Source organism: Sabethes cyaneus, chromosome 3 (assembly GCF_943734655.1).
Source record: "Sabethes cyaneus chromosome 3, idSabCyanKW18_F2, whole genome shotgun sequence".
NCBI classification, from domain to species: Eukaryota; Metazoa; Arthropoda; class Insecta; order Diptera; family Culicidae; genus Sabethes; species Sabethes cyaneus.
Window position 1 is genome coordinate 241,778,537 of NC_071355.1, and position 13,468 is coordinate 241,792,004.

At 40.2% G+C, this 13,468-nt stretch overlaps 2 protein-coding genes across 2 annotated transcripts in view; one reads left to right on the forward strand and one right to left on the reverse strand.

Moving 5' to 3' along the window:
- The first annotated feature begins 2,051 nt into the window (after positions 1-2,051).
- LOC128740973 (uncharacterized) lies at positions 2,052-3,012 on the forward strand. Its single transcript, XM_053836548.1, has one exon. The coding sequence runs from the start codon at positions 2,052-2,054 to the stop codon at positions 2,733-2,735; it is 684 nt and encodes a 227-aa protein (XP_053692523.1). The 3' UTR covers positions 2,736-3,012.
- LOC128744728 (guanine nucleotide-binding protein subunit alpha homolog) overlaps positions 2,776-13,468 on the reverse strand; it is a 98,390-nt gene continuing 87,697 nt past the window's right edge. Inside the window, exons 4-6 of the mRNA XM_053841927.1 lie at positions 13,115-13,246; positions 12,921-13,060; positions 2,776-12,862 (exon numbers count right to left, since the gene is read on the reverse strand). Coding sequence (XP_053697902.1) covers positions 12,505-12,862; positions 12,921-13,060; positions 13,115-13,246 — 630 coding nt within the window. The 3' untranslated portion in view covers positions 2,776-12,504. The remainder of the gene's footprint in view (positions 12,863-12,920; positions 13,061-13,114; positions 13,247-13,468) is intronic.

Genomic DNA, 13,468 nt, shown 5'->3' on the forward strand with positions numbered 1-13,468 from the left:
CGATGTTGTGCGATGTTTTATGCTGATTGAAATAATGACATAACAGCGCGAACGGTAGTTACATGTACCGTCACGCCCGTCAGCCGTCACTGAAAAGCGGCGAAGAATAGTACAGTCGCATTTCGCATTTCGAAACACGATTTTTTCAAAAAAATTGCATTAGCGGTCGCCAATTTTGCTCTGTGTTGTGTGATTACGTTTTTTGAACCATTTATTATTGTTTGAACTATTCACTTTTTACAATTTTTAGGGTTATTTCGAAATAATGAACATCTTCATGGCGGCGATATTGGAATGGAAAATTAGCCTTGGTATCGTTACCAGCTATGTCAAATGTCGAATTTGTTTATTCAATCCGGGTTGAAACTGGATGAATTTTATCTGTCAGATAGGAGCAAATGAACACAAAAAGTTCATCCAGTTCCAATCCGGATTGAATAAACAAATTCGACAAAAGGGATTGATTCGATATAAGACAAAAATTGTATAATATCGAATTGTCTTATATCGAGGTTGTTTTATAACGAGGCTGTATTATATCGAGGTATCACTGTATCCAGCTTTTTACGAGCCATAATGGCGGAAATGTTCGTAATATTTGAACAGCATTTTTGACATTTTCCTAATACATCGCACGTTTTCTTTCCGTACATTCCTTTAGTTTTACCGTGAACGCGCGGAAAGAAAACGTGCGATGTATTGGGGAAATGTCAAAAATGCTGTTCAAATATTACGAACACGTCCGCCATTATGGCTTCGTAAAAAGCTGGATATCCAGCTTTTTACGAGCCATAATGGCGGAAATGTTCGTAATATTTGAACAGCATTTTTGACATTTTCCTAATACATCGCACGTTTTCTTTCCGTACATTCCTTTAGTTTTACCGTGAACGCGCGGAAAGAAAACGTGCGATGTATTGGGGAAATGTCAAAAATGCTGTTTAAATATTACGAACACGTCCGCCATTATGGCTTCGTAAAAAGCTGGATAGTTCCAAGCGAAGTGAAAATCGAACCAAGTGAAAAAGCGTGTCTTTTCGCTCGGGGGAAATAAAGACTTAAAAACCCCCTCGCTGCGTCGCTAGTTACTCGCAACTATGATGCCACACAGCTAGTGTGCTAGCCAACAAGCGCACACGCCATCGAGTAGCGAGCAAAGTTGAGCAGCATTCAACTTTACTCGCTACTAGCAAACAATCTGCTACCAGCTAGTGTGTATGATGACACAGGGCGAGTTCACGATCTACTCGCCAACTCGCTTACTAGCTACCTAAAAACTCGCCCAGTGTCATCGACGCTTAAGGGAAATGTCAAAAATGCTGTTCAAATATTACGAACACGTCCGCCATTATGGCTCGTAAAAAGCTGGATTATGACTCAAAAAAGCCGGATACTGGTGGGAGCATTTAAGGAGCATCTGCATTTCCGCATCGGTGAGAAAAAACCTAGCAAGAGCGACATTTGAAATCATGGCCACATATGAGTTTCACAATTCCTTACCGATAGATCCCCTGATTGAAATATCCAGCTTTTTACGAGCCATAATGGCGGACGTGTTCGTAATATTTGAACAGCATTTCTGACATTTCCCTAATACATCGCACATTTTATTTCGTACATTCCTTTCGTTTTACCGTGAACGCGCGCAAAGAAAACATGCGATGTATCCAGCTTTTTACGAGCCATGATGGCGGACGGTTCGTAATATTTGAACAGCATTTTTGACATTTCCCTAATACATCGCACGTTTTCTTTCCGCGCGTTCACGGTAAAACTAAAGGAATGTACGGAAAGAAAATGTGCGATGTACTAGGGAAATGTCAAAAATGCTGTTTAAATATTACGAACATGTCCGCCATTATGGCTCGTAAAAAGCTGGATTCCAAATTTATTTTCTGATTCCCGACTACAAAATTTTTACGCCAGTTTTGAATTTCAATTCAGAAATAGATTCAGCACCGGTTACATTTCTATGTTTTTTTTTTGTTTGCAGTTGCAGACTGTCAACCAATGTTTTGTAAACAGGGGACAGAGGACACATTCGAACGCAAATGGGAAAATTGGATACTCCACTGTACAAGTTATCTGCGGATGATCGGAATCATGTTTACGAACCGGCCGAGGACAGCTTTTTACTGCTGGATGCACTCGAGGACGAGCTGGAAGCGATCAAGCGCGTGCGACCGCTGCTGACGGTGGAAATCGGCCCCGGGAGTGGCATAATCATCAGTGCACTCTCCAAGGCGCTGGGAAGTGATAACGGCTTTTACGTAGGTGTGGACTTAAATCCACACGCCTGCAGGGTGACAGACCGAACCGCTCGGATGAATCCAGGTTGTCAAGTGGAAGTTGTAAATATGGATCTGTTGAGTGGATTCGGTTCCCGCATGATCGATCTGTTGATATTTAATCCACCTTATGTACCTACGAGTGAAGAGCAAACGGAAACGGAACTTGAGGAGCAGATCGATCAGTTTACAAGCGAAGGGTATGGCCTGGTTAAATCTTGGGCTGGGGGGTTAGATGGTATGGTCGTTACCGATAGGGTTTTGCGGGATCTAGATAGATTGTTGTCACCAAATGGCGTTTTCTATCTGCTACTTTTGAAAGAGAATAAGCCAGACAAAATAAAAGCGCGATTAGAGGCTAATAGCTTTAGGATGGACGTTATTAAGGAGAGAAAAATTATAGGAGAACATTTATTTGTTGTGAAAATCACTAGAAAGGTTAGCTAAAGAGAGCTGATTAATATAATTTTCAATATGTATTTTCGTTTATACCATAAAAGAATTATTATTTTAGCAATGGAGTTTAATTATACATGTATATACATTTAAACTTACGAAATAAACCGTAACATAAGACGAGAAATATTTTCTGGACTCAGCGTCATCCTGCGCCACTCTACTTCAATACAGTTTGCGAATATTTCGCCCTGCTTTCATTCTATACACCGTCCGCGTCCTGTACAACATATCTTTTTTCTTCGTTTTCATAAATATACAAATAATTGTTTAGAATAATAACATTGAACAACAACTGATGAAACGTACAAATATGAGTTTTTCTTCTTCTCTTTACCATCTATCGTAGCGTAGCTAGTAAAACCTAATGAAATGAAATCCTTTCTTGTTCTCGTTTGTGCCAAAGTCAGAAGCCAGCAGAAACCACTTTTGTCACACAACAGAGTTTCATTTCCTTCGGAAACGATCACACCTTGATTTCTGTGTTTTGTGTCTTTTTTAACGTTTAGTTTGGAGTAGCCCATGGCACGCTTTGATTTGTTCAGGTTCAGTTCGGGAAACACGTGTCTGTCCGTTCGACAATTATTCATTCGGAATGAATTGTTGTTTAAGTGTTGAATGAATAAACCGAATGCTATTGAAATGTAAAAGAATTACGCGGTTTCTTGGTTGTAACGTTTTGCAATTTTTCTCTACTATGTGTTAGGATATGCAGATACCTATTTAAGATTTTAATATCTAATAGAAATAGGTGGAAGTTATTTTCAGAGACACGTGTTTTCAAAGTAGTGGGTGACCCTTATTTAACATACTGAACCATTCCTTACGCAAAGTTTTGTCATTCGAAAGTCGAATGTCCTGGATTCCAAGCGAAAACGAATTGGAGATGACTACTTTACTCTACTTTATTAGCTTTGCATTTATTTTTGGTCTAAGCTACAATCTATACGGCGCCACAACATCAATAATACAAATAGCCTACTACGCTGATAGAAATATCATGTTTTTGTTGTGTAAATGTATAGCAAAAAAACATTCTACACTAACTACATGTAAAGGTAGTCCGTTGTTTTGCTGCGGACTTACCGTATGTGTATAATTCCTAACGACGGACTCGGTTTTAGCTACATCATTTTTTTAGTTCGAGAAACAAAATCAAGTCTTATTCGTTCAATTCGGTCAATTGGCTTTTTTTTCGTAATGTGCGTTAGATTCATACAGTCGTTCGCCGTCTCGTTTTCTTCCCTATCATTAAGTTTGTTGTAAAACAAAAACTTCTAAAACAATGGCAAAAGGCACATAAATTAGCCTTTACTCTAGAGTTCAATATTGCATGTGGGTTAATAGGTCTGAGTTCGTTCGTACTCTGCGAAGCCTCCATCATTTCAGGAAAGCAGAACATGCGCAGTTTTTTTTTAAACTTTTTTTTCTGTGTTCAATATCATTTTTATACGTTGATTTGAGAGTTGATTATCCTTGGAACGAATACGGCAGGAATGGTAGTAGTAAGTATACTGTTGATTTGTGATATTCACCCTCTGATCCGTGTTTAACTTGCAGTTTACCACGCAGCGAAGGAAGTGACTGCGTAAAAATGCATTATAATTTCCTATGGACACTTCATCGTTCCGGTGGATTTTTACGTTCATATTTTTCCAAGGGTTTTCGTCGTACATATTTACATTTTTCATGATTTGACTAAATGTTGCTAGCTTTCTACAGTGTGCTTGTGCCTTATTAGCTGGATTTGATCTAGTATATACTCAAAGTGTTTACGTTATTTGTCTTGCATTAGCCTACCGTATTTTTTTTTCATTTTTGCTTCTTTTGTGCCGTTCATCATAATAATCGTAAGAATTATTTTTGGTTTTAATAGATTGTAAATGGTGTGCGTGCGTCGTTTCGTTTATTTTCAGTTGCAACAGCATAATAGTATGTAATATAGTTACGCTTGAGTGAGTTTCATAACAGTTATTTTTTCATTACACGAACAAAAAATAGAAGAAAAATAAACCTTTTTATTTTGCGCCTATTTCACCGTATTTGATCTTAACGGCAAATGGTGTCATGATCTATTTTACGATTTTTATTCGAGAAAATGAATACTCATCAGCAAATACGTTGGTCTTTTATTCAAGAAAATTGGTTGCATTCGATCACTATTGAAGGTGTAATCCAGCGAGCAGGTATTGAAACGAGAGAAATAATCTTCAGCAAAAGTAGCCAACTCGCAGCCGTTGCAAAGGACCTTGACGTCGTCACTAGAAACTTTGCGAAGGCGGGAGCAGTTTACGTCAGACTAAAAACGGAGTCTAGGAGGGTTGGGTTACAAATCAAAGCACCGAAAACCAACTATGTATATGGTAGGAAAAGGTTCCACCGACAAGCATATTCGCCATCCGTGGACTGTGACTATTGAGGGCGACGAACAGGAAGTGGTTGAGGGGTTCATGTGGTCACCGTTGCAATAACATGAGTAGGGAGATTCATCGACACGCTCAAGCTCGAAAGCGGGCCTTCTTTGCCCCCCACAAGAGGATTCAATCAAGGCTGCCGCAATCAGTCAAATCCCAGGACCCAGTGGTGTCAACGGTGCAGGACTAAACCCAAAACAGCCCGGTTGTACCACAAATCATATAAAATTACAAAGAAAAAATGTTAAATTTGTTCAGGTGAATCTTCACCATGCAAAGGGAGCAACTGCTGTACTTTGTAGAAGATTCACAGAAAGCAACCTGGATGTAGCTCTGATCCAGGAGCCCTGGACCTATAAAGGTAGGACACAAGGAATTCCTACAAAGTCGTGTAAATTGATTTACGCCGAAGGTGAGCTCACGCCAAGAGCTGCCATTTTAGTAAGTGAAAACATAAAAAGTTTTCCAATTACAGAATGTATTACAAAAGATCTCACAGCAATAATGATGGAGGTTCCAACGACCCATGGCACGACTGAAATTTGCGTAGCATCGGCATATTTTCCAGGAGATGTGGGTGAAGTACCTCCATCAGAAGTGGTAAATTTGGTTTCTTACTGTAAGAAACAAAACGAAGCACAGGCCGATGTTTGGACCAGCACAGATACCAATAACAGAGGTGAACTCCTTTTAGACTCTATATCATCAAATGATATAGATATATGCAATAAAGGGGAAGAGCCAACTTTTGTAAACGCAATAAGGCAAGAAGTACTTGACTTAACACTATGCAGTTCAACGATGACTGATAAAATAAAAAACTGGCACGAATCGAATGAAGAATCCTTGTCCGATCACAAGCAAATCATATTTGATTACGAAGCTAATCAGCAACTTAAGGAAATTATAAGAGATCCCAGGAAAACAAACTGAGATCAGTATAATTTGAAACTGAAGGTTGGAGTGTAGAACTTGAAAGGCTGCTCAAGGACATGTAAAGAACTTGAGGACAACTCAAAACAGCTTTCAAACCGGATGCAACAAGCTTATCACGAAAGCTGTCCTGCAAAGGAACGCTCTACGAATAGAGATGTACTTTGGTGGAACAAAACTTTGGAGAAATTTAGAAAAAAAAACTCGGAAATTATTTAACCGGGCAAAAAGAACACAACAGTGGGAGGAGTATAAACAAACTCTCACTGCCTATAATAGGGAAATACGAAGATCAAAGAGGATTCACTGGAGGCACACATGTGAAAACATTGAAAATACTCCAGCAACTGCTAGGTTGCAGAAAATCCTCGCTAAAGATCATTCTAATGGGTTAGGTACTTTGAAAAAAGAGGATGGCTCTTTTACTAACTCAACTAAGGAAACATTAGACTTAAAGATGAGAACACATTTTCCCAGTTCAATCATTAATACATGCGGAGACCAAAGTGCACCGGCATTGAGTACTGTAAATCTTGAAACCAGAACAGACATTCGCGAAATAGCGAGTGAAATGACTGGGTTAGATAGAAACAGGAATGATGCTTGTACTTTGGCCAAAAAAATTTTTACAAGAAGCAAGGTTGAATGGGCGATTGACACTTTTGAACCCTTCAAATCACCGGGTAGGGATGGAATTTTTCCTGTACTACTACAGAAGGACAAGGCGTTTTTAAAACCTATTCTAACAAACCTTTTTCAAACAAGCCTAATACTAGGTCATATACTAGCAGTATGGCGACAAGTACGGGTCACGTTCATTCCGAAGGCTAATAAAAAAGTATAAGACTTCACCAAAATCCTTCAGGCCGATAAGCTTATCGTCTGTTGTGTTAAAAACAATGGAAAAAAAAATTGATGAGCATATAAAGTCATCATATTTAGCCAAAGATCCTTTGAGCGAATATCAATTCGCATATCAAGATGGCAAATCTTCAATAACAGCAGTACAAACTGTTGTAAAAAAACTAGAAAAGTCTTTTGAAGCGAAAGAAATTTCACTAGGTGACTTCCTTGACATAGAAGGCGCAATTGATAATTCATCTCATAATTCAATGATTACGGCTATTACTATTACGTGGTTTCGATATATCCATTATCGATTGGATTAGCGAAATGTTATCAAAAAGGGAGATATCAGCAAGCCTTGGAAGCTCACCCATAAGCATTAGAGCAGTAAAAGGTTGCCCACAAGGAGGCGTAATATCACCTCTATTGTGGTCTTTAATAGTTGATGATCTTCTTCAAAAGTTGACGGCGCTAGGCTTCGCAGATGATATAGTCATAATTGTTCGAGGAAAATTTGATTCCATTATCGCTGACCGAATGCAAATGGCTTTAAATTTGATTTCATCATGGTGTGATAGGCAGGGCCTCAGCGTAAATGCCAATAAAACTACTATCATACCATTTACGAGAAGGAAAAAAATTAATCTAGAGGAAGCAGTAAACAAAGCCACAAATGCTCGATGGATATATAAAAGAACGTTTGGTAAGCAATGGGGACTGAAACCGAAGATGATCCATTGGATCTATTCGGCCATTGTCAGACCTAGGATTCATTGGTCTGGTGGCCAAAAACGAAAGAGAAAACTACCCAAATAAAGCTGGAAAAACTTCAAAGGCTAGCCACTCTCTCAATAACAGGTGCAATGAGAAGTACACCTTCGAAGGCATTTGATGCTTTACTCTATATACTTCCATTGCATCAGTTTATACAATTAGAAGCTGAAAAAAGTGCTCTGAGGATCAAAAGATCAAAGAAGAACTTGTTTGAAGGGGACTTAACAGGTCATCTCAGTATTCTAAAAACTATTAGTATTAATCCTCTTGTAACCAGTAATGAAGATTGGATGGGGAAAAAATACAACTTCAATCGAATATTTCGTGTATTTGAGCCTAGACGTGATTCCTGCGAAGATGGTGGTCCCAATCTTCGTCCAGGCTCGACAGTTTTCTATACAAATGGTTCAAAAATGGCCAATCAAGTGGGAGCAGGAGTAACTGGCCCAGGAAAAGACATGTCAATTTCTATGGGCAGATGGCCAACTGTATTCCAAGCTGAAATACAAGCAATTCTGAAATGCACGACTATGTGCTTGCGCAGGAACTATAGACATTCAAATATATGCATCATGTCCTACAGCCAAGCAGCTCTAAACGCTCTAAAGTCGGCGACATGAACATCAAAAATTATCTGGGAATGTATTCAATCACTTCAAAAATTGTCTTGTCTTAACCAAGTCACCTTGTACTGGGTTCCAGGTCACTGTGGAATTGATGGAAATGAAAGAGCTGATGCGCTAGCAAGACTCGGATCATCTCATCAATTTGTAGGACCTGAGCCCTTATGTTGCTTATCTGCTTCTGCTTTAAAAATGGAGCTAAAAGCATGGGCATGTACGAAAGTGGAATCAAATTGGAATAACACTTTCAATGCTAGGCAGTCGAAACGTTTTATCTCTCCAAACGTTTCAATGACTCGCAAAATCCTGGAGCTTTCGAAGAAAGATCTAAGCATTTATACTGGTTTTATAACAGGACATTGTCCGAGCCGCTATCATCTGAAGCTGGCTCTGAGCTTTTCTTCTCAAATTTCTTTACGATCTGGCAAATTACCCAACAAATCTCTGGGAAGATTAACCAATACCACAGAGATTGTCGCAAGCCGAAATAAATCTAACCACGAGCGAAAGCGAATTGTCTCAGTGAATACCTAAAATGGCGATATAACAACGGAACTGGTCAGTAAAAGATAATCGGGTAGCAGCTCCAGACTATGTAACCCGAAGAATAACGAAGCTGCTGGCAATGATAGTTAGACGGGTGGGATCTACAAGCAGGGTAGATAAACATTCGCTAGAACCCTTTAAGCGTTCATTTCTCAGATACGGCAGGTGGTTTATAAACTACCGAGAAAGGCGATGGACGGAGTTCTCCGTTGACACTATCATGACACAAGACTAACCGTCGCCTACAAAATACACTCCCAAATCTCATCTCAATTACAGTGGCGACTCGTCCGCATGTTCAACCTGTTCATAGGACAGGCAAACAAAATTCAGCCCGACAAAATTTCGTCTGCACCGACGCGTATGCAATGCAATACGAATTTAGTTTAGTTACGAAGCTGATGAGCAAACCGTTCAACACGACATTTGAACGTTGCTTTAGAGATTAGCACCAGGAACAATGTGTTGGTACGAAGGGGATTTGAAAATATAGCGCGGTTGGCGATTTGGCATGCATTATTCGCAAAATTTTCTCATTAACTCGTTCATTTTTAGCATTGCACAACTTACGCATATTGCTTGTGGTGCGTGTGACGTGCGCGCATCGCAGTAAGGTGGTAATTCTTGAATGTGGTTCAATAGGTAAATTGAACGAAAAATTTTCGGTTCGTAATTAAAATTCAGAGACGAGTTTGCTGGTAAAGTAAACCGTCGTATTCCGTTGCTATTTAAATAAATAGGGATATTCACGTAGCGCTTGCTATGTTGCGAATGCGGAGTATTGCATACTTATACCGCTACTCGCCTAACAGTTCCATCTCCATAGAAACTGGAACTGCAATGCGAATTGTGGCAGTATATACACGAAATACACCATTTACGCAGAATGGCAAGCGCTACGGTGAAAACCCCTAATGTTTGTTTTATGATTAAAATATAGAAATGCGATAATAAAAAAAGCTGCGTATTAATTTGTATTTTTCGCTGGTTGAACAGGTAAGCTAAACCCCCACGAGTCGCCACTGTCTCAATATCTATTACCGTTCATCAGTAGGTTCATGTGAAAGTACTATACGGAGCTCAGGGGAGGCCGAGCTTCCACGCATCAAATCTTCCCAATCCTACAGAAATTGCCATTATGCCATGAGTACAACGTGTCTACACATCATATTTTAATCGACCTTAAGGCAGCGTAAGATACAGTCCCTCACGAGCAACTGTGTAAACTACGTACGAGAAGAGGACATCTTCCCAAGTACCTAATTTTATTGCTAGCACGAATTATGTGCTGTGCGTGTTTTGAGAAACTCTTATGTCGGTTCGCGATACGTAGATTATTTACACAAGCTAATTAATTTCCGTCTTTGCCGTTCGATATGGCCTCTGAGGGCAAAACACGGCGAAGAAGCGTTGACACGAATACGAATGAATTTTTCGTAGACATTTCGTCTTCTAGGCTTCTCGACAAGGTGCAGGATATCTTTCTAAAAACCTGCCCATATTTATAAATAGTTCCGAGAAGAAACATAGTGCGCACGGGCAGTTTATAGAAACGAAGTTTGGTACGAGCAAGGTATTGATGCTCATACCATTTCCCCGAAAGGAAATGTACGATGAAGATCTTTCGCGCGGGAATAGAATTGATCATGTCCCCATGGAAGATAGGCCTCCAGCGTATGCTTCGACTACGGACAACGACTCGGACTCGGACCTTCACTTAGTAGCGTATGTCCATGCGCTCAAAATATATAACTGTACATCAGGAATCACGTAACTCGACTCAACATCAAGCTGGTGTCACGTGCTAGCATCTAGCGACGAAGAAAATTCGCTACGAAAATCCTTAAAGTAGAGCAATAAAACGACTGTTCTGTTGAAGAAACGTTAGCGTTGAGCATTAGAATGAGGGCAACTGGTCAATCACAGACTATCTGCAGAGATGTGGAGGGGAACTTGAACTAGCATGACCTGCACAAGGACTGAGAAACAACAAAGCTGGCGAGGCAAGGGCTTGCTACAGCACTGTACTTGGTTATTTCCAAGATCTGGGAGGGGGAAAAACCACTAGAAAAATAAATGAAGGGAGTTGTCTGCCTCATTTATAAAGCATTTATCATGGCATTACGCCAATCAATGCCGCCTATAAAATAATTTCCCATATCCTGCTTTATATCCGTCACAATTAATCAGGGAACTCGTGATCCATTACCAGGTGGGCTTCGAGCTAGCCCGAATTAAATCGTGCAAATTCCATGAGTTTTGCAAAGCTGTCGAGAGCAAAATGGGTCCACGTTATGCTTCCCAATTTCATTGACTACAAGGCAACGTACGATGTAGTCGATCGAGCAGATCTTCACGGCAAATATTATGCGACTGATCAAGGGTACCACGAATCGTATATGATTTGCTACGAGCGTGTTTTGGGAAACCCTCAGTCTGTTCGAATCACTCAGAGGTTTGACACAAGGTGCTTACTGTTCAAGGACGTCCTTTAGGGACAGATAGTGGGCCTCGGCACAAGTGGATTTTCGAACGAGGTTTAACATATATGACTTGATGACTGAAGTACACAACAGTGCATGACGTTGAAAGGCAGTATTCGATGGCACATAGGCGCACTCAGAATTGAGCTGTTCCGAATTGTGGTGGTCTATTGACCATTTTTATCGAAAATGAGATTTTTGCATAAATCGTATCTTTTTGCATAGATGTACCACCCTGGAAAAAATAAAAATTTCAAAAAAGTAGGTCTCCAACCTGCTTCGGAACGGCTCAATTGATGAAAAATGCGTACACTACGTATCAGCGAAGTGACAACGAACAAGTTGAACTGCCGTTGAGTGTGGTGAACGCCAGGATACTGCCGTTTGTATTGGCAGTTATTCATGCTACTGATTTACTAGTTTGACGAACTTCGATGGGAATCGATGATGGCCACTACAAAAGAAACCAAGCTTATCGTAGAAAGCGGCCCAAAAACAAATTCATTACGTATGACTAAACTTATTGGCAGCTTTGACTAAAAAATTCACAATGAAAAGTTTACTGAGAAGCTCTGTTGGTAAAGAATTTAATATTTTTGGGCATTAGCTTATTTTACCACGTCAATACGTATCGAATGCAACTAATTTCACGAAAAAAAGTTCAGCGATTTGGAAGCTATAATATAATAAACATCTGCTGAGGAGTCTCTCCTACAATCCGAACCTCAATAAAGTATGTCACAGTGGCAGGTAGTTTGTCTATGGCAGTGAATAGTCCTAGGAGAGATTCAGCTTTGCTAGAATCGAGAGCAGGAATTGAAGTAACGTTAGCGAGAAAGTGAGGAGATTCAAAAATCCGAAGCAAATTACCAAGATGAGGAGCCATTTTATTCACATTTGCATTGGTCTACTTTTCAAAAGTAACGCAGAACACTATTTGATTCAAAAAAGTGGAAAGATTGTGGAAATGACAGTGAAGCTCTTTTTTGGCCGTAGCCGAGTGGACTGTTGCAGCAGAGATGTAAACAATAACCAACAAAGAACAGCAGGCTTCTCCGGGTGGAAAGCCCTGTCGCACGTACACGGAACAAACTGCTCTAGAATTAGTAATAGACGGTGTGGCTCTGACCCAAGAAGCCACTCACTGCAGCATCAGCGCGGACAGGTTCCGCTGAAGGATCGTATCCTTGACCGAACTGAACACGACCTGGATGTTCTGCGTGTCCACCGCGTTGGTGAAGTGATGATAGATCGGTGTTTTGGTGTTTTTTCGCACGTTCATGAACATCTGCAGGATGAAGTTCTGCACCTCCAGAATCGAGTGCGGGTTGCCCTTGAACAGCGGATAGTACCAGCGAATGTCGGTGTTGGGATCCTTTACCTTCTCCTTCAGCAGATCGGTCTTGTTCAGAAACAGGATGATCGAAATGCCCTGGAAGGTGGTATTGTTTACAATCGTGTCGAAGATGTTTCGCGATTCCTCCAGACGATTTGTTCTCCTAAAAAACACATATTAATCATAATAAAGTTTATTTTGATAATTTCTACTATACTTACCTATCTTCGGCAAGAACCTGATCGAATTCGGATGTTGACACCAGGAATAGTATCGAAGTCACCGAACAGTCAAAACATTTGGTCCACTTTTGCCGCTGCGTCCGCTGGCCACCAACATCGACAAACACGAATGGAATGTTCTATAATAGAATGTGGCTTAGTTCACCATTTAATGGGTTGATTTATTGTATTACCTGTATTCTAATTGTAAATTCAAATACACCCTTGGTTGCTTTGCGACATCGCAGTATATCGGTACGTGTGGGAACGTAGTCGAACCTTGATATCCGGTCTAATTCTTCTAAGAAATATTTAACTGAATCACTCTGGAATTAGAAATAATAACAACCATTAGATACTGTTGTGGATTTATCGCTGAGACGCATTTATCTGAGCATTGCTGCCGGCGATCGATCAATTTAGTAAGCCATATCAAGCGAATTACCACAAAGATAAACGAGATTGACGGTTTGGCATAATATTGCAGGCAGGTAATTGGATCAACTAAGCGGCACCTTATTCGAAAGGCCCGTTCGTACCCAGTTGGC